This window comes from Arvicanthis niloticus, chromosome 3 (genome assembly GCF_011762505.2).
Source record: "Arvicanthis niloticus isolate mArvNil1 chromosome 3, mArvNil1.pat.X, whole genome shotgun sequence".
Lineage (NCBI taxonomy): Eukaryota > Metazoa > Chordata > Mammalia > Rodentia > Muridae > Arvicanthis > Arvicanthis niloticus.
Window position 1 is genome coordinate 127,095,639 of NC_047660.1, and position 20,760 is coordinate 127,116,398.

A 20,760-nucleotide genomic window follows, 5' to 3' on the forward strand; every position below is an offset into this window, starting at 1 on the left:
TCTTCCACTTTTTCATCTGGCTAGAAATATTCTGTTTGTATTATTTTGCTGATTAGCTTCAAATAAGTTTGTGAACTTTGTATGATCAGCTATAGACTTTAACCAATAGAAGCTTCTAGACTAGTTCAAAGGAAACTAAACCACTGAAATTGTTTTATTTAATTGTCCAAGCTTAACGACCTCTTTAAAAATATTTTCATCAGGCAATGGCCAGGCCTATTGGTACATGCCTTTAATCCCAGCCCTTGGGAGACAGACAGGTGACAGGTGAGCCTCTGTGAGTTCAAGACCAGACTGGTCTAAACAGTGAATACCAAGACAGCCAAAGCTACAAAGTGAGACCATTGTGTGGGGGAAGGTAGGGACCTAATTTAAGAAAATAAAAATAAGAAATGTGTTGTGTTTCAATTAAATTAGTGAATTGAGATCATACTTATTCCACTCTATAACTTGGCCATAATCAAGTCTTTGAAAGTCATCTTCATGTTCAGTATCTCGGTGATTCTCAGCTGACAAAGGCTGTGTTCCGTTTCCCCACACTGTACTGAGAAAGGTGGCACTAGTTACTCCTAGTGCTTCTCTCCAGTTACCCACTTGAGCCTTTTGCCTCTGCAGAACTAAAAACCAAACATCCTTAATAACCCAGGGCAGAACTCATTTGGAGTTTCAGTTTTCTACTTGCCGTTGGCAAACTTTCCTGAAATATCCTCACATCTCACAACATCCTAGATATTTAAATCCATAAAATCTGCTGTAAACTGTTCAGTTCATTAGGGATGAAATGTGCATCCGGTTGCCTGGTAACATAGAATCCAGGTGGCTAAGCCTCCCAATAGCAGCAACATGTACACAGAAGCAGCAAAGGGTTCCCAGTTACCAAACCCACAGTGTAGTCCTGTCCATCACGATGAAACTCAGAACACAGTCCTAAACAGTGCTTCAGTGTAGTCGGCTCTTTCCTGCTGGATTGTTCCTTGAATTCAAAGGCATAATTTTGGGTAGCCCAAGACTACAAAGAAGTTACAAAAAAGAAACCAATTTCACCTTTACATTGGTTAGTCTCTTCCCGTCTGCAAAAAATAGTTATTGGCAGTTTAAGCTGGGGCTTTGCTGCTGTCTCCAGTCATAAGACACACACACACAATATAGAAGTTTAAAATGTGAGTAATCAACCTTAATGTGGTTGTCACTGTTCCAGCTCTTAAATAGTAACCAAATCACTGTGTTCCTTGGTAGGAGCTTACACTCCTGGGGCTAAGGAGATGACTCAGTGAGTGCGTACTTACCCGTGCTTACCTTTCAAGCTTGACAGCCCAAGTTCTGGTCCCCATATCTCAGATGAAAGTAGTACAAATACCTAGAATGCCAGTAGGCTCTACAGGAAGCAGTAGCTAGAAACAGAAGCATCTCCAGAAAATGTGAAGGCCAGCTGACCTGGCTCACTCAGTAGTCAAGATACTTTGACTCAAACAAGGTACAAAGGTAAGGACACAGACCTCACCCCACCCACCCTCTGACCTCCATACATGCCTACACCCATGAATACAAACACACCCATCTGTTTTCCACTCCCCGGCCCACTCTTGCTCTCATTCTTACACACACAGAGACACACACAAAAATGCTCTCATTCTTACACACACAAAGACACACACAAAAAATATATAAACTTTAAAACAAAATTTTAAGTTCACCAATCCAAAGCTCCAGCAGAGAGGACAGGATCAGCTGTGCATGCTCAAAGTTTTAGGGGAGAATTGAAGGCTTTCTTCCACAGTTTCTGCTCTTGGGTACCCCAGTCTGACCTTAGTTCCTCCCTTACCCACAAATTAGTAAAACTTTGCTGCAAAAACATGTTCTGTCTCCAGATACCCAGGTAGAAGACAAGGTGAGACCCTACCAAAGTTTATAACCCCCAGAGGTACCATAAGACTGAACTTCGGCTGAACGACAGACGGGAAATTGCCACGAGAAGGCAATTGTAATTATCATAAAGCATCAGTGTTCACTGGCCACATCTCATCTACGAGCCTTCCCCCATAACTCCAGGTAACACCAATGCAGCATATTGCCACTGCATACTGGGTAGACAGAGGCAGAGCCCTCAGCTCCGTGAGGCCATCCCGGCTATAAGCCTCATAATTTCACTACTTCTGCTTCATGAGGCATCATTTTTTTAAGCCCAAAAGATGATCAACTAACAGCCACCCCAGTATTAGAACTCTATTGCAATTACAGTTAGAACCTTCACCAAAGCAAAACCCATCAAACAAATTTGTGTTCTAGGGCCCAATGTCCAGCCACTGCACTTACACACTCAGGCATCAGCTTCATAGTCTGTCAACCTGCTTATACTTATTAAAGCTCATAGGATCTCAAAAAAAAGTATCCTTTTATAAAGTGACTGCGGTTTTAGTGCAATTAGAGACTGTCTACTTGATGCTTTTACAGCCACAGGTTTTTCCAATTTGTAAAGTGCCTAATCAGTTTGTATGTAGACTATACCTCACAGTACATCACAGTAATACCATTTAACATGAACATTACCTACTGCTTCTTACATGACTTCATAGACAGAGGACAGGAGTCTGAAGAGGTGAGACCTGTTATTTGTTTGGCAGTACTGAGGACTGAACCTGGGGCCCTCCATGCTTGGTAAGTGCTCCACCACTAAGCTCTAGGTCCACCCCATTCTCATAGCTTCCTAATGGGAAGCCCTTAAAAACCTGATCTGTGCTGTGCTGTCACTTCCTGTAATACTACCTCCCAAAGTATCTAAGAATCACAGAGGTGTTGGGGTGGAGGGACCTCATAGCAAAGGGTTCTAAAAGATGCCACATAAAGAAAGTACTAACACTTCTGGAACGTTCGGGACTCTTACAAACCTCCACATTAAGCACCCCTGCCCCCAAATCCCTCACCTTGGAAGAGCAATTCTTCTAGGTAAATGTACTCTCCACTTAGCAATTCTGAACTCCTCTATGGAGCCAAACACAAATGCCAAGACTGTTTGTCTTACCTACCGTGCCTGTAGAGAAATCTGTCTGACCTTCCTCATCACCACAGAATGAGGATCCAACCTACCACACTCTTCCACTCTGAATGCCCTGGATGATAGAATTAAGCTATCTCTTTTCTGGCCTCCCATCTCCTCAAGTCTAATAGCTTAGTTAAATGCCTTCACAGATAACAGGCTGCAAAAACTCCAATAGCAGCAAGCCAATCTCCACAGGGATATGAGCATCACCTATGGAAGACACTGTAGGTCCATGGCACAAACTAGAACACTGCAGTAAGGGCTCGCCAAAGGAGAGGTTAGAATCTCACTGGTTTCTCAGATGTCTTATTTTCTGGGAAACATACTACCTTGCATCACTACACAGCCCTGAGACTGCCCTACACCCCAGAAGTTTACCCTACTAGTCCCAGCAGGTAAGTAGAGAATGCCATATGGAGGCCTGGGATGATCTAAGGCACAAAATGATATAAGAAGTCAAAAGAAAGCTTGTGGAAATGGTCCTTCACCTTACCAGGCAGTGTTCCCTAGCAACCTATAGTCTGTCACTTTGATAATCAAGTGAAACTAGAGATAAATAGTGGCAGTGTCTGGAGAAACTTCGAACATGACTGTTTTCTCCATGGTGAGCTTTCTGCTTAATACCGTACCTAACATATATGTTCCAAAGCAAGCTCATTTTAAACTGTGGCCTAGCTGTCCCGTTGAGACGTAAGGCTGACTTACTGTATTCTAATCACTGCACTAATTGTTACGGTAACATCTTCTCTGGGTGTTCTTTTATGGAGCCTTGGAGAGAGCCCTGAATCCCAGACAGTCCTGAACACTGACCATTCTCTCCCTTCAACATTACCATCATTAAATGTAACCGAACAGATGCAAAGAAGGTACTTACAATCACACTTTAATAACAAAAGACAGGCATGTGGCACACCCTATAATCCCAACACCAGAAAGGTGGAGGCGGGAGACTGTTGATAACAAACTACATAATGAAAGCTTGTCTCAAAAGTAATCAACAAAAACTATTTTGACATAAATTTATTAATTACAATATTATATCATTCCTATATTATATATTCTGATTGACCAAAAATAATCATGAGGTAAGTTATGTATGTGAATAAGAAATAACATAGAGAATACAACCCTTTTGAGGGCTTTATAGATGAACATGTAACCGTTACTGAACTTTATTATCTGTAATACACAGTGTACCTGAAGAGCTTTATTGTTTTATCATATAAACAAACCTGACATTTACGTATTACCTATGGTACTTGTCACTTTAGTAGTTTTAAAATTAGAATTCTAGTGTCTGTGTTGTTAAAATAGCAGTGTTTCCAAAGTTATCCTTTAAGAAAAACAGAACAACTCTAAAATTCTGTGAATTAGACAGCTGAAAATAATTCTGTGTTCTGAATGAACAATCTTAAGGAGCTGTGTGAGAGCAGAGCCATCTAGTGGATGGAGTGTAGTATTACAAAGCACAACCACTAGGCTGCCGATCAGAACTGTAGTAACTTAGAAAATGAGACAGAACATGGGCAGAATCCATCTAGTCTAGGACACTGGTTCCTAAAGTTCTAAGGAAAAAAAAAAAAAAAACTCTTTAACAGGAGACTGTGTTTTTAACAAAGCAGGGCTGACCTGTAAAACAGGGCAAGGACTTCCAACCCTAGATTCAGTTGAAGAAGGTCTGTGTTAAATTAGCCTGACCAGCAGAAGCCCTGAGAGGTGGTCTGGAACCTGGGTTGGGAGGTGCAATGAGAAGGAACAGTGGCAGCATCTTGGTCCTGCCCTCAACCATCCTTCCCTTGGAGACATTGATGACCAAGAACAGTGGTTAATGGCACTGAGACAAGAAAAGGACTGGGTTAGGGCCCTGAATCGCTCTGTTCTTAAGGACACAGTTTATGTGCTCATTTGATACACATTCTCTAAACATGACTTTACTGAAAAATGCAAAAAGAATATGTTTGATCTTTTACCATTAGCCAGTAAGAGCTGAGTTCCTAGGTCCTGTGGGCTTTCACTAGCCGAGTCCTGGATTGGTCCAGTCTCGGAAACAAAAGCCCAGTGTCAGGTCCCAACTTTCTCCCTTCAAAGGGGCATGGGTGTCCATAGAATCGAGGCAGGAAGTAGAGCTCTTCAAGGCCTCTCTCTGAAGTAGAGACTCCCAGTCTTGACAGCAGCTTATCTGCTAAGTGTGGAGTGACAGGCTGAAGCAAAGTCCCAAACACTCGCAAGCACTCCAAGGACACATGAAGCACGGTACCCAGCCAGGGAGCATCCTCGGAGCTCTCCCAGGTCAATTTCCATGGTGCGTGCCTTTGGACAAAACCATTAGTTTGCCGAACACAGCTGGATACCGCCTCCAGAGCCTTATAGATCTGAAAGTCATTATAATAGCCGGCTACCAGTTTGGGTAAAGTAGCCACTGCGCTTATAAGCGCATAGTCTTCTGCCTGCACACGAACTGACGGCCCCATTAACCCCGGCTCACTGGGGAAGCAGGCAGCACAGAAAGATGGGTAGGTCCCAGAAGGATTTATTCTGTAGGCAGTGCACCGGTTTAAAAGCCCCCCTAAGGCGTCTGCCAGCTCGGAGTCCAGCAATTTAACCACCTTTTCATCATAGTAATCGCAGTCCCAGTTGGGAACGCCCTGCCGAAGGAGAAAATATCGGAAGCCATCCACAGTATAGCGATCAAGGCAAGTCCTGGGATCCACCACGTTGCCCAAGCTCTTGGACATTTTCTGGCCACTCACCGTCCAGTGCGAGTGGACATAGATGCGATGTGGTGGCCTCAATCCTGCCCCTAGGAGAAGGGCAGGCCAATAAATAGCATGAAATTTGAGAATGTCCTTACCGATGATATGAGATGTGGCTGGCCACCAAGACTTGAAATCTGCATCTGGGTAGCCAACTACAGTGAGGTAGTTGACCAGGGCATCCAGCCACACGTAGATGGTCTGCGAGTCGTCCCCGGGAACTGGAATGCCCCAGTGCAGATGGCTACTCCTTCGAGAAACGGACAAATCAGGCAGCTCCTCCTCCAGCCACTGAAGGACTGCCTGTTGGAACGGTTCCGGTGTGATTGCCTGAGGATTGTTTTGAAGCCACCGCTGGAGTGGTTCTCGAAACTGAGAAAGCTTGAAAATGTAATTTTCTTCCTTGGTCCAGGAGACAGGATGTCCACTCTCTAGAGACACGGGACACAGATCCCCGGACGGACCCACCTGCCGAGTGACCTTGGCCTCGGGCAGGAAGCACTCATCCGAGGCGCAATACCACCCTTCATAGATCCCTTTGTAAAGCAGACCCCGGGCCTCCAGCACACCCCAGAAGTGCTGCACCGCTACCCGGTGCCGAGCCTCCGTGGTGCGGATGAAGTCGGTGGAGGAGATGCCAGCCTCCCGGAAAAGCTGCAGGAACTGGGCAGACACTCGATCGCACAGCTCGATCGGGGCCAGGCCCGCGGTGGCCGCCGCCTGCTGGATCTTCAGGCCGTGCTCGTCCGTGCCGGTGGAAAACCGCGTGGACGCAGAGCCGGGAACTCGGAGACGACGGTGGCGGCACAAGGCGTCGGCCAGCAGCGCCGAGTACAGGTGCCCGATGTGCGGCGCGGCGTTCACGTAGAAGATGGGTGTAGTGAAGTAGGCCCGCGCTTCCCGAGCGTCGCCACTAGCGCTCGCCGAGCACGAACCGTAGCGGCGACAGCCGCGGCCGGCCCGGGAGCGCGTCAGCACCCAGCGAGCACACTGCCTCAGCATGGTGCCAGCCGGCCCCAGCACTGGAGGCGGTGTTCCCGAGCCAGAGGGCGCGTGCGCAGCTGGACCGTACCGCAGCTTCCGGCGCGGAAGCCAATGAACGGCGAGCAGTGACTCCTGTGGCCCCGCCCACCACGCCGCCCTCCGCGGGCTTCCTGCAGCGCGCAGAGGCCGCTGCCCCGCGGGAGTTTTTGAGTCGTCTGCAAGTGCGTTCCCTGTCAGGGTAGCGGGTTCCCTGTCAGGGCAGCTGGTGAAAGAAGAGCGTATCCCGTGTGTTGTGCAGTTTTACTCGTTGGGATCTGTTCCGGATCTGAACTGATCGGTTCTGGACTGAACTTGTTGGCAAGATTTTTATATGGAGGTAGTTTTCCAAACTCATTAACTGTCATGTAGCAGGGCCCAAATCCCGGCCTCTTTGTATCCTCTAGTCAACATATGAAAAACCGTTTAAAGTTTATCTCAGAATCTAAATAAATCTGAAAGAAAGGAAAATAATTTCATAAAGCACTTTAAGGAAGGATAAGCACTGGGAGAAAGGAAATAACATGTCTGAACATTTGCTGGGCCTTAAGGATTGATTTAAGAATTCATCCAGGGACTGGAGTAAGGAGTCACAGATGTGCAGATAAGGAAACGGTAGCTTTCAGCTTTATTGTACAAAATCAGTCACAATTTTCTCCTCAAATAGTCTTGAAATTCTTCCAAGACTGAGCTTTTAGTATGGAATCCTAATTTTTAGCGGGAGAGAATTGAGAAACCCAAAATTGTATTATCAATCCTTGGCTCACCGCATCTTTTCTCATCCACAAGTGCCTCCCCACCCCCATTTAACTTAAACAGTGTATATATGCACATAATAAAATGAGATGGGACACCTATAAACCCTCACCCAACCTAAGCACTGTTGGGGATTCTCAAAGGATAGTCCCCAAAGCAGCATGAGACACACCAGGAACTTAGACATACATATCCTGGAGCCCTTTCCCTACCTGCTAAGGCAAAAAACAGGGATCTCAGGCCAACAACCTAAGCTTTACTGAGCTCTCCAATGGACTGGGATACACATCACCATGTAAGTTAGAGATGAGCTGCAGTTTAGATGTGTGTGCCATGTCCTTCCAGTCTCTTCCATGAGTAATAACTGCCCTGGGTTTTTACTTGCACACTCACATTCCTGTATAGCCACAGTGCATTTGAGTGACATTGCTTATACTTAATTACCACTTTAAAAAAGACAGTGGGGCATGTGGTCTCTAGCTCACCTTTCTAGTTCAACATGTTGTTCCTAAGATTCAACCACACTGTTCATTTGTTTTGACCTCTCATGGTGTGTAAAGGCATGTGGTGAGTTAGATGTGCTTGCTTTCTGTGATGATTTTGAAGATAGACTGATGGAATTCTCTACAGGAACTCCAAAAGGTGAAATGATCATCCACGGCGTAGTCAGTCTGTGTGTTCTAGTTGATTTGTGAATTTGCAAAAGACAAGTAGAAAACAGATAAAAGTTGGGGGTTGCCTCCTCACTAGTGTTCGTGGTACTAGAAGGCATTCTGCTCACTACTAGAGGATAAAGCTAAACACCAACCCAGTTACAAACCTTTCCATATACAATGATGGTCTCTACATAATATGGTGGTACAACAGGGTCACACAAGCTGTGGGAGTAACCAGCCACTATCTGGTTGGATTTAGGGACCACTCCATGAAATAAAGCCAGTACCTGACACTTCTCAGTTGACCAAGAACCTGAGACTAGACCCGGCCATGGACCCAGGGGAAAACCAAACACTACTGTTCTGCTAAAAGAACAATAACAATAAAATGACTCCTAACAACATTCTGCTGTACACATGGATCAATGTCTCACTCAGCCAGCATCAGAGAAGCATCCTCCTGCAGATGAGAGCTAATACAGAGACCCATGAGTGAACAACGTGCAGAAGATGAGAGACTATGAAACACTCAGTCCTAAATGGGACGTCTTCATCAAACCTCAGGGAACTATGATGAAGAAAAAAAAAGAAAGAAAGAAAAAGATGGTAAGAGGCAGTGGAGATGAGAGACACCAAGAAAACAGCACCTTCCAGACAGGACCGGTGCATGTCTGAATTCACAGAGACTGAGGCAGCTAACACAGGCCTCTACAAGTAGGGGCCTGATAGTTCCCAGTGCTGAGAGGGGACATGGTCACAAGCTCATGTCCCTAACCCAGAAGCCATCTCCAGTTGACAAGTACTTGCAAATGAAACACTTTTTTTTCTCCAGTGGAGTCTTACAAGGATATAAACCACACTTAGGGCAGGCCAGTGCTCAGCAATAGTTGGCCAACACAAAGCTAACTCAGTAACACCCGTGGAGATGGTACGTCTCACAATGCTTTCTTTGCTCGGTTTTACCTTTTGCTTATCTAATATAGTTTTCAAATTGGGTTTTTATGGTGTGTGTGTGTGTCTCTTTTGTTTTTGTTTCTGTTTTCTCTTTCTGTTTCCTTTGTTTTATTCAGGTTTGTTTGTTTATTGGTATGTTTATTGTCTAAAAAGAAATAAGTGGAACTGGATGGTTGGGAGGGGAAATTGTGAGCACAATGTACTGTATGAAAAGTTTATTTCCAATTTTAAAAAGAAGGAAAGAATTGAAAAAGGATGGCGTTGTATAAGGCAAACCCAGCTGACAAATCGGGTTCTCCTTCAGGCCTGTAGTTCCCATTGCTAGCAAGTCAGTGCTTCAGCAGACAAGCAGGCTGTTTGTCCTGGTTTGTTTGCTGTTACTGTAATAAGCTTCATGACAAGAAACAACTTGGGAAGGAAAGAATGTATTACAGCTTACTTTTTATCCGTCTTGAAAGGAACTCAAGGCAGGAAGCTGGAGGCAAGAACTGAGGCAGAGTCCATGGAAGAGAGCTGTTTGATACCATGGCTTGATACCTTGACTTGATACCTTGACTTGATACCATGACTTGATACCTTGACTTGATACCATGGCTTGATACCTTGACTTGATACCTTGACTTGCTCAGTTTGCTTTCTTATACAACTCAGGACCACCTGACCTAGGTAACATTGCCCACAATGACCTGGGCCTCCCACAGCAAACACTAATTCAGAAAATGACCCACAGACTTGCCTACAGACAATCTGTTGTAGGCATTTTCTGGATTGGCTTTCCCTCTTCCTAGATGACTCTAACTTGTATCAAGTTGACAAAAAACAAAGCAGCACGCTTTTTGTCTCCCATCTTATAAATAAAATGTTGAGACCTCACTGGGGCTCTCCTTCTCTTCTTCTTCATGTAACAGAACTCCCTGAAGTAAACGGCTGGTCACAGACACAAATGGTTCAAGTTTGGGACGATTTCGAACAGACTTGATATTCACATTCTCAGATGTCTCTCTCAGTACCTATATGCTAAGGTTTCTCTTGAGCCTGTACCCTGGAATGAAGTTGCTGGACCATTAAAGAAAAAAAAAAAAGTGAATGTTCAGCTTCACAGGATAATGCTAAGTTTCTTCCAACATAGTTAAATAAATTCACACTCCTATGTTCACTCTTATACATTTCCTTGGGAAAAAAATCAGTACTTGGTGTCATACATTTTCATTCTGGCCAGTCAAGTGGATAAAAAGTCTTATCACTAATGTTCACAATATCCACAAGGGTGAAACCACTCCAGTGAGAGATGAACCACTCCGCATCCAAACAGTGCTTTCTGTAGGTGACAGTTTCCACAAGGCTAACTCTTCCAACCCAAGTCCTCCATCCTGACTGGCTCAGTTTCTTTCTTCGGTGCTTTAAAGTTTTTATTGTAGAGGTCTTCATATACTTGATTAGGTATTATTCAAGGTAAAATTCTGAAGCTATTATGAATGTTTTCCTGACTGCTTTCTCAATATATTTGACATTGGCATAGAAGGCAGCTACTGATTTTTTTTTTTTTTTAATGTGTTGGCTTTGTACCCAGACACTTTGCTGAAAGTGTTTATCCATTCTAAGAGTTTTCTGATACAGTCTCTTTTTTTTTTCTTTCTGTGTAGTCCTGGCTGTCCTGAAACTCGCTCTGTAGACCAGGCTTGCCTCAAAGTTTCAGAGATCCAGCTGCATCTGCCTCCTGAGTGCTGGGATTAAAGGCGTGGCCACCACTGCCCAGCTAAAGTATTTCTCTAGGATCTCTTTGTACTGCGTCATATCATCCGCGAGGAAAGACAGCTGACTTCTTCCTTTCATCTAGTGTTCTCTTCTCACCCTTCAGTCCTACAGCACAATATTGAGCAAGGGCAGAGAAAGTGAGCACCTGAGCATGATTTTAATAGGAATGTCTTTAATTCTTCCTCCTTTGATATAATATTCACTATAGGTTTATCATATGTAGTCTTCATTATGTTGAGATGTGTCCCTTCTATTCCTAGTTTCTTCAGGACTTTTAATATGAAGGGATGATGGATCTTACAAAAACCTTTTCTAGGTCTATCAAATATCAAAATGATGATGTCATTTCTGTCCTTGAACACATTTATCAAATTCATAACATTTATTGATGCACATATATTAAAACGTCTCTGAGATGGTTCTGTAGTTCCCACCCTATCTCCCTCCCTTAATGGCATGATTGCCGAAGGTCAGACCTGAGGCCTGAAGGGAAAGCTATGCGGGAAGGCCAAGGGTGTTGGAGGGTGTTGGAGACCTCAGACAACGGTGAGCCCTGACAAGAAACAAACTTCTCAGTAGGCAGGCTTCACTGAGCAGCTTTACTTGGGGGGAACATAAGCTATTTAACCCTTTGGGGTGAGTGTACAGTGTGGGCTAAGGCACTGGGACTGCATAAAGAGGAATCCCAGGTGCTTGCTTATAAGGAGAGAGGAAGTTAGCCTGTAACCTTGCCACCAGGAGATGTGACCTCCTCAAGGGTCGCAAGGCTACTGCACCAGGACACGCAGGCCCAGGACATCAGGGGAGGAGTCCTACTCATGCTGGTCTCAGGATGCGATTCTTGGGGGGTTGGACATATATATATTACACACAAGCCACTTGGCCCATTGATCGTTGCTTGCATGTGTTTTTAGGGTTTGCCATATGACACTGGATAACCATTTAGGGGGCTCATCCCTGGGGAAAACTAATTGTGCCTCTTTTGGCAGTCATTCATTGCCTGTCTTGAGGTGGGACCCCATGAGATTTCCCCATCAATATTGGCATGCCAGATGGCTTTGTTCAGGTCTTGTTTAAGGAGCCTTATTGTCAGCCGGGCACTGGTAATAGTGCATACCCTTGATCCCAGCACTCAGGAGGCAGAAGCAAGCCTGGTCTACAAAGTGAATTCCGGGACAGACAAGTGATACACACACACACACACACACACACACACACACACACACACACACCTGTCTCAAGAAAAAACAAATCAAGCAAACAAAAAGCCCCATATTATTGAGATTTCATAGGCTCAGCTTCCCTGTCACATCTAGAAGACGCAATCTTGTAGCAGACTTCCTGGTCCTCTGCCCCTCTGGGAGATTCCCTGAGCTCTGAACTTAGGGGTTGTATTATAGGTGTTATCATTTGGTGCCAGGCACCCAATGGTCAGTTTGTTCTCCACATTTTGACCAATTGTGGCTTCTTATAATGGTCTTTGTCTAATGCACAATTTTCTTTGATGTGGGGTAAGAACTGCATTTATCTGTGGTTATTAGGATAAGGGTTCAGAAGGAAGTTAGCAATTCCACTGCTTTAGGAAAGGCCAGGAAGAGGTTTTCTTCTTGAGACCATGACCTCACCAGCCACTGGTCATTTGCTACGTTTACAATAAGAGACTTGAATCCCCTCCTTTTGAGTGAGCCTTAAGTCCAAGTATTGTCCACTCACAAATATATCACTTAGAAAGTAATAAACTATTTGACCGTGTATGAAGGAGAATATACATATTTTTAAAAAAATAATTTAAGGGTGGGAAAATAATCCTTACAAAACTTTTCACAGTGGAAACTTAAAATCATCAAATGTTTCTTGCCAAGTGGTGTTGTAGGAATGCAGTGAAGTGCCAGGACAGATATTACAGAATCCTCAGAGGTTGGTGTCAAGACTCACAGACACCCAAATCCAAGGATGTCCAGCCCTTATATAAAATGCTGCAGTATTTGAATATCTTGCACACAGTCGTCTCTACTTCGTTAAATCATCTCTGAGTTGTACACTAACATTTAATATCAAAAGGTAGTGTGTAAATGCCTCATTCTGTCACGCTGTTGTGTTCAGGAACAATAACAAAAACACACTTTCAATATGCACTTGTTTGAATATCCAGATGTGAAATACAAATAAGTAACAATAATTGTTAAGACAGGAACATGTGCCACATTAATACATGAAAATGATTTTTAAATAGTGCTAAAAGTCTAACAAAATTCCTTCCTTTGGCGATTGTAGGGAGAAGTGGCCTAAGTGTTACTCAGCTATGACCTTAAGACCTCACAGCTCTTCTTGCTATAAGAGAAACGCTTGTGAGTAGCGATGCCTTTAATCCCAGAGCTCTGAATCTGTGAGTTCAAAGACAACCTAGTGTATACAGTGAGTTCCAGGCCAGCCAAGGCAATAATGTGCTTCCCTTGCAAGCACAAGGATATGTGTTCAATCTTCACAAGCAACATTTAAAAAAAAAAAAAAAAAAAAAAAAAAAAAAGCTGAGCATGGTACAATCCCAGTGAGATGGGGGGATGGAGACATAGCTGCCTCAGGCTTGCTTGCTAGCCAGTGTAGACTACTTGGAAAGTTCCAACCATGAGAGACAGTCTTAAAAATAGGGAGATGCTGTGTGGTGGTGGCACACACCTTTGGTCCCAGCCCTCGGGAGACAGAGGCAGGAGGATCTTGGTGAGTTCAAGGCCAGCCTAGTTTACAGAGCATGTTCCAAGACAGCCAGGGCTACACAGAGAAACCCTGTCTCAAAAGATAGAGAAAAAAAGGGACAACTCCTAAGATATGACACCTGAAGTTATCCTCTAGCCTCCATGCACACACACACACACAATTATAGTAAGTACATACACAATAATAATATATTATAGCCTAATAATACACAATTACATAATGATAACTACATGCATAATAGTAACAGAGCTGCACCCAGTCAGCGTCAGTTGAACTCAGTAGCCTTCTTCCTAGCCCCCTTCATTGGATTTAAAGCATCTTCCTCAAGCTGTACCAGTGATATAGCTAATATGAAAACGGATGTCCCTTGATTCTATTTGGCTATTTGATTCCCTTTGACCCCCTACAAAATAAAACTGAAGCATTCAAAGCCCTTAGCTTACCCCCTTCTTCATTCCCAGATCAGTGTTTTTTGTTTTGCTTCGCTTCACTTTGCTTTCACATGTTTATGTTCTAGCGATCAACTGCTCAGTGTTGCTCATTTGTGCCATAGTGTCTCACAACTCTGGCTTTAGTTATGTGTTCCTTCTCTCCAGGGACACACTCCTGCCTCTCGGTGTCAGTCCTCCGTACACTCATCCTTGAAACCATCCAGGATACCGTCCCATATGTTGCTGTTGAGTCATCTTTTATATCTAGTGGTCTCTGAGTGCCTGGAAATGGCAGGCCCTTGATAAAGATAATGGATACTTAAAAAATTCTCCAATCATCGTAATTGGTGCCAGTGACCAGCAGAGATTCCATGGTTACTATATAACAACACAACAGCCCATTCTGTTAAAAAAGGACGTAAAGTATGGCAATCACAAATCTTTGTAAATAGTCAGATGAGTCACTCTGTCTACTGTCTATTCACCTAATTTACCCAGAATTCCCTTCCACTGACTATGCCAATCCTTTAACATGGAGACCATGAAATGGTCTCCTATACAAAACACTTTTGAGAAGTAAAATACTTAAAGAAATACAAGGCAAAAGACGACAGTGATCTACAGACTAAATAATCCACACGTGCTCCTTCCAGGGTTTTCGTGTGCACAATTCAATGGACTGAAGTTTTTCTTGACACTGGCATTGTCCAGGTTCTCAAAGGAGATCAGGATTTCTTTTGTAAATAGTTGGAGTGGTGCTGAAATCACTTCTTTCCTGTCAGCCCTGTCTCACAGGAGCACATGTTGATAACTGCATTGCTGTCTGCAGGCAGAATGTTAGGGTAGAAGATCAGATTCTCTCTCAGTCTTTAAAACCATCCTGTGGCAGACATCCCACTAGGGACATTCAAGAGGAAAAGAAATCAGTACTCAAAGAACTCAAATAACCTGCCCAAGAGCACGTCTGTGGTAAGCATGAGAAGGAGAATCCACACACACATAAGCAGTCTGCTTCCAGAGCTCCCAGTGGCTGGAGCAACATGGCAGACACAACAATACATGTGCATTGCAATTGCTCCCTGTAAATCATCCTGGACCTCAGGCAGCAGCAAATTACCATTTACATTATAAATAAGATTAAGTGAGTCAAGTTGTCTACACTGGTTGTTTTTTAACTAAGGCTGTTTTGAGAACTGTAAGGCTGTAGTCGGTCACTACTGTAAGTCCTCTAATAGGGGGGTTTAAATCATGGGCACTGGGCTGGAGGGCTAACCTAGACCTGAGGGCACTGGTTGCTCTGGACGTGAGGTTCCAGCGCTCACATGGGAATTATAGCCACTTGTTGCCCCAGGTCCAAAGGATCTGATCCTCTCTTCTGGCAGCCAGGGTTCTCTGCACCACACACATGCACATACATAAATAAAATGACAAACCAAGAATGCCGGGGGGGGGGGGGGGGGGAAATAGCTCCTCGTGGAACTGTCTCTTCTTTGCAATTACGTAAGATGTTCTTCCTTTTAACTATTTTTTCTTTTTTCATTAGTGCATGCTAATTGAACAAAAGAAAAGAAAAACTAAAATCATGGTGACATTTCTATACAGTTACTCAATGTACTTTGACCACATCCACTCCGTTATCCTCTTTCTTCCCCAAGTCTTTATGGAATGTCTTATGTGCTTTGTGCTTTTCTTTATACTTGGTGGTTTTAATCAGCACATTTGTCCACCAAAAAGAAACACCATGTGGAAATAAGTTTTCAAAAGTTCCACCTAGGACTGAAGTGCTTTTCTATGATTCATTCATATTTCTCTCTCTCTCTCTCTCTCTCTCTCTCTCTCTCTCTCTCTCTCTCTCTCTCTCTCTCTCTCTCCTGTTGCTCTTCTGTTGGGTTCCAGGGTTTCCTCAGAAAGCTCATTTCGTTTCCAACCACGTTGAAACTCTCTCTCTCTCTCCTCCCCCTACCCCGTCTCCCTTTCCCTCTCCCTTTCTCCCTCTCCCTCTCTCTCCTCTATCTTTCCCCTTCCCCCTCCCTCTGTCCTTTCCTCTCTTCCTCCTTCCCTCCCTCCCTTCCCCTTCCCTCCCCCCTTTCTGCTTCCTTGGTAGAAGCAGGGAAGAGAGCTTCAGCACAGGACTGACCAGAGGAAAGCGAAAGAACCGCATCACTTTGACTGACTTTATCTTCTATCCTGAGATAATCACACCGGTGTTGCACTTTTGCCTTTAATTCCGTTTCTGGACACCTCTTTTCCATTCAGCCAACTGGGTGAGACAAAGCCCGTCGGTGCCCTGAGCGGCAGAACTCTGGTAGGGGGCTGGCTGGCTGTAAATTGACGTGGCATGGAAATTCTCCACTAAGTTGCTGCAGCTTGCAAGCTCCTCAAAGATTGAGCCCAGCCTCCTGGAGCTGGAGCTAAACCATGGGCTCAGTGACCTTAAAGAAGAATGGATCGAGTCCCCAGCTCTTCGCCTTGGACCCGCCGCTTTCTCTCTGGCTATCTATCATTTTGCTGAAAACCAAATCAAAGCAGTTAAGTCTGTAACTTTGTTTTCGCAGCTTAAACAGCAAAATTGACTGCTCTCGCTCCTCTGGCTCTTCCCTGCAATCTTAACTCCTTGCAGACTTTGCCATGGGGTGCGGACTTAGGAAGCTGGAAGACCCCGCTGAAAGCAGCCCTGGAAAAATATTTTCTACCCTGAAGAGACCGCAAGTGGAAACAAAGACAGAATTTGCTTATGAATATGCCCTGCTGGATTTTACTTTACAAGGTACTCCTTATTTCTATCGTAGTTATTATCTGTTTCCACAATAAGAGAATACTAATTTTCTGAAATGTGGACCTGTGGATTCTTACGCTCTTTTCCGCAAGGAAATTGGTCCATCTAACAATGACGCTTTGTTTCTTAATTATATTTGGGAAGATTTTGTTTTGTTTTTTGTTTCATGTGTGTGTTTTTTTTTAACATGGCTTATATGTACTATACAAAATCAAGATAACTACTTGGAAATGTTCCTTTCATTTTTAAAACAAATGGGACAAATGTTTGATTTCTAGGCCAAATTGCCAGAGCCTTAATGACAGCTTGTGCTTTGAAAAGATTTGAAAGGCAGGGACTGTGGGCTACAGACTTGTGCCTTGTGGAAAACTCCGTCAAGGCAATTCTGAGGTGGCCAGTGTGATGAATTTTGTGTTGCTCATGTGATAGGTTTGACCAAACTAAAGGTTGAAAAAAAAAAAAAAAATAGTTGTTTTTGGTTGTGTTTTAATGGGGGAAAGTAACCTACTGGGAGGCACTCCCTCTGCTGCGTGCCTGTCCCTAACAGAGAAACTCTGTTCCAAAAAGTTGGAAACACAAACAAACAAGCCCAGATGGCAGCTCCAGGAAGGGACTGAGGTGCCTCCTCTTGACCCAAGGCTTTGAGTCCATCCTCTTATGGAAACTCTGAATACTGCTCCAGAGTCCCTGAGACACAAGACATAACAGTGTTTAAAACAAACTGCGTCTTTAATTCTGATGTGCTAAAAAAGAGAGAGGAAACAAATGAAATTTAGAGAAACTTGCTTGCTGAGTTTTCCAAATACTAGTATGAAGTTCCAATTTTAATTCTTTGATTATGCATTCCATTAGTTAATAGAAAACTGTACTGTGTGTCCAAGTGCATATTGTCTTTTACTCTCCACCACCGCTACCACCCATCCCCTCTGAAAACACTGCATCTTTGTGCAGGAAGCAAGAGCAGCCCATTTTTCTTTGTTAAAATTTGAGCTGGCCTGCAAGCAAAATTCAGAGACACGGAAGATCTGTACCTGTGCTTCGAACATGTTTACCAACTATATTGATCAAAGAATCCAAGTAAGGGTGAGGCTGCCAAAAGAAGAAAAGCTAATATTCTTAATTTTCCTCTTTGTTGTATGAATTTAAAGTCGATTGAGTTAATGCTGATGGAAAAATAGCCAAATAGTCACGACTTTTTATATGCCTTTTTTAAAAGTCATTCGAGAAAAACCCTTGTGACAGGGTGCTTCTGCAGTGGGGTTCCCATCCTTACCGATGCAGACTGGATTGGACGGAAGGAAATGCATAGCATGTATAAACATGTATAAACATGTATAAACATGCCTTTCTTGTGTATTCCTGAAGCTTTAGGCCAGAACCATTGTCACCTGCACTTTAGGATCCTGATGCACAGCTCACCTTAGGACTATAGAACCTTAAGGGGTTAAAATGGTATAATTTTTCTGATTATACCATTTCAAAACGTTAGCACCTCCAACAAATTTCTAGACATGCGATTACCTTCGAATCAAGAAGATACACAGCTGTTATTCAACAATCATTCTGGTTTTTATCAGAAACCTTTTTGTCCATGAAAGAAGCATAATTTCCACCTTCCACTCCTGATGTTGCTATGAAAGGGTAATTTCACTGTAAAGCACAGGCAGGGGTTCGATGTGCGCATGCGCACACTAAAGCAGGCGCATGGCTTTTGGTAGCATCTGCTTCCTATTTGGTACAGGCGCCTGGTCTCCGGGGCCCATCTCTTCCTAGTTCTCCCACATGTTCTTGTTTGGGGTTTTTGTTCAACCATTTGTTTTGGTCTTGCCCTTGCCTTTGCTTCTGAAGCCAGGACTCTGTGTACCAGCCCAGCTCCGCCCCCTCTTCCAGGCATAGTTAGCCCGCCTTTCTCCTCCGGTCTTTGACAGCCACCTGCCTGCCACTCCAGTGTCTGTGATAGTGAGTCTGGGTGGGCTAACACATGCCAGCCTTCTGCTTGGCACTGGCCATCCCTTCCTGGGATTTCTGGGAAGAGAACTGAGTAGTAGCTGCTCATAGCCGCCAGACTACCACACAGTGAGAAACCTTGGAGGAAACAAAATGGCCTGGGGACAGCTGCGTGTATTCACAATGAACCTGCCTCTTACTTTCCTCAATTGCTGTTGTTGTTGTTTTGTTTTGTTTTGTTTTGTTTTCCCAAACAGGAGCCATAGAACAGAGACAAAAGTTTAAGGAGGGGAGCCTTCCAAGTCCCTGTTTTATGTTACAGTTTATTTTGAGCAGGTTGTTTCCCACTCAGTTCTACCTTTCTCCCCTTCCCCAAGCACTGCATTGCAAATCCTGTTGTACTGTTTCCATGGTAGTGTATGTGTCGTAGATAGGGTTTTACATCTGTGAACAGACACCATGAGCAAGGCAAGTCTTACGAAGGACAACATTTAACTGGGACTGGCTTATATAGGTTCAGAGGTTCAGTCCTTTATCATCAAGGCAGGAGCATGACAGTGTCCAGGCGGTCATGGTGCAGGCAAAGCTGAGAGTTCTACATCTGCATCTGAAGATGCCAAGTGCTAAGAATACTTGCTTCCAGGCAGCTAGGATGAGGGTCTTAAAGCCCACACCCACAGTGACACACCTACATGCAACAGCATATACTGTAGCAGAATGAAATGTAGTTTTCATTCACTGCTCAGTGGTTCAGAGCAGGCCCTCTGTTATGGGTGCATGCTCTCATTACTGCCCTCTTCCCACCCTCTCAGCAAACATCCAGCCAAGTGCAGGGGAGTGCTCAGTCAGCAAAATGCTTGCTGTCCAAGCATAAGGACCAGAGTCCCACTTAAAACCCAGTGTGTCGCCGGGCGGTGGTGGCGCACGCCTTTAATCCCAGCACTTGGGAGGCAGAGGCAGGTGGATTTCTGAGTTCGAGGCCAGCCTGGTCTACAGAGTGAGTTCCAGGACAGCCAGGGCTACACAGAGAAACCTTGTCTCGAAAAACCAAAAAAAAAAAAAAAAACCCCAGTGTGTCGAGTGACCCCAGCCCCAGGGAGTCAAGCAGGCAGATGTCCAGAGAGCACCAGCCAGCCAGCCTTGCCATACTATGAATGCCAGATACAATGGGAAACCTGCCTGTCTCAAGAAATAATGTACAAAGTGATTGTGGATGATGACCACTGTCAACCTCTGCCCTCCACATGATATACACACGCGAACACACACACTCGTGCACACACGCATGCACACACGCATGTACATGCATGCACACACACATCAGATCCAACCAGAAAACAAACAATTTAAACTTCCCCCATCTCTTCTCTCCTCCGCATTCTCTTTACTCCTCTGCATAGCCATTCCTTTCCTCTCTGCTCTCCCTGCCCTCTGTCTGCAGTGGCTTCTTCTTGTTGTTTGTTTGTGTTTAGTTTTGGTTTTTTGTTTTGTTGGGAGGAAGTGTCTTTCTGTCATTCCTTACATCTCAACAAGGAAAAAAATAGCATAATGATTACGCACACAGGACTCTAGTCCAATGCTTCTCAACCTCTCTAAGGCTAGGACACTTGACTACAGTTCCTCATGTTATGATGACCCCCAACTATAAAATCATTTTTGTTGCTACTTCATAACTATAATTTTGCTACTATTATGAATTATAATGCAAATATCTGATATGCAGGATATCTGATATGCGACCCCAAAAGGGTCCAACCCCGAGTTTGAGAACCAGTGCTCTAGTCATGGGTCATGAGTTCCTGGGTCACGAGTCCTTTTAAGCTGCTCTCCAGATCCCTTAACTGCAAACAGGGATTCTAACACTGCTTATATCAGACAGCTGTTTTAGATATTAAAGGAAATGACAGAAGATTGCCCACAAAGGGAGTGCTAACTAAAGCTAGCTGCCACTGTCCCTCCT

At 44.2% G+C, this 20,760-nt stretch overlaps 2 protein-coding genes across 3 annotated transcripts in view; one reads left to right on the plus strand and one right to left on the minus strand.

Annotated features, from left to right (window-relative positions):
* Window positions 1–3,904: 3,904 nt before the first annotated feature.
* Mars2 (methionyl-tRNA synthetase 2, mitochondrial) lies at window positions 3,905–6,858 on the minus strand. The gene has a single exon (XM_034499140.2). The coding sequence runs from the start codon at window positions 6,790–6,792 to the stop codon at window positions 5,032–5,034; it is 1,761 nt and encodes a 586-aa protein (XP_034355031.1). The 5' UTR covers window positions 6,793–6,858; the 3' UTR covers window positions 3,905–5,031.
* A 9,347-nt stretch (window positions 6,859–16,205) lies between these two features.
* Window positions 16,206–20,760, plus strand: part of Rftn2 (raftlin family member 2) — a 51,683-nt gene continuing 47,128 nt past the window's right edge. Inside the window, exon 1 of one of the 2 annotated variants that reach the window (XM_034498956.2) lies at window positions 16,206–16,844. In XM_034498956.2, coding sequence (XP_034354847.1) covers window positions 16,706–16,844 — 139 coding nt within the window. In that variant the 5' untranslated portion in view covers window positions 16,206–16,705. The remainder of the gene's footprint in view (window positions 16,845–20,760) is intronic. The other variant, XM_076931900.1, reaches the window with a different exon arrangement.

Excerpts from the sequence above, each read along its gene's own strand:
- Mars2 (XM_034499140.2), bottom strand. The coding sequence starts at position 6,792 with ATGCTGAGGCAGTGTGCTCGCTGGGTGCTGACGCGCTCCCGGGCCGGC.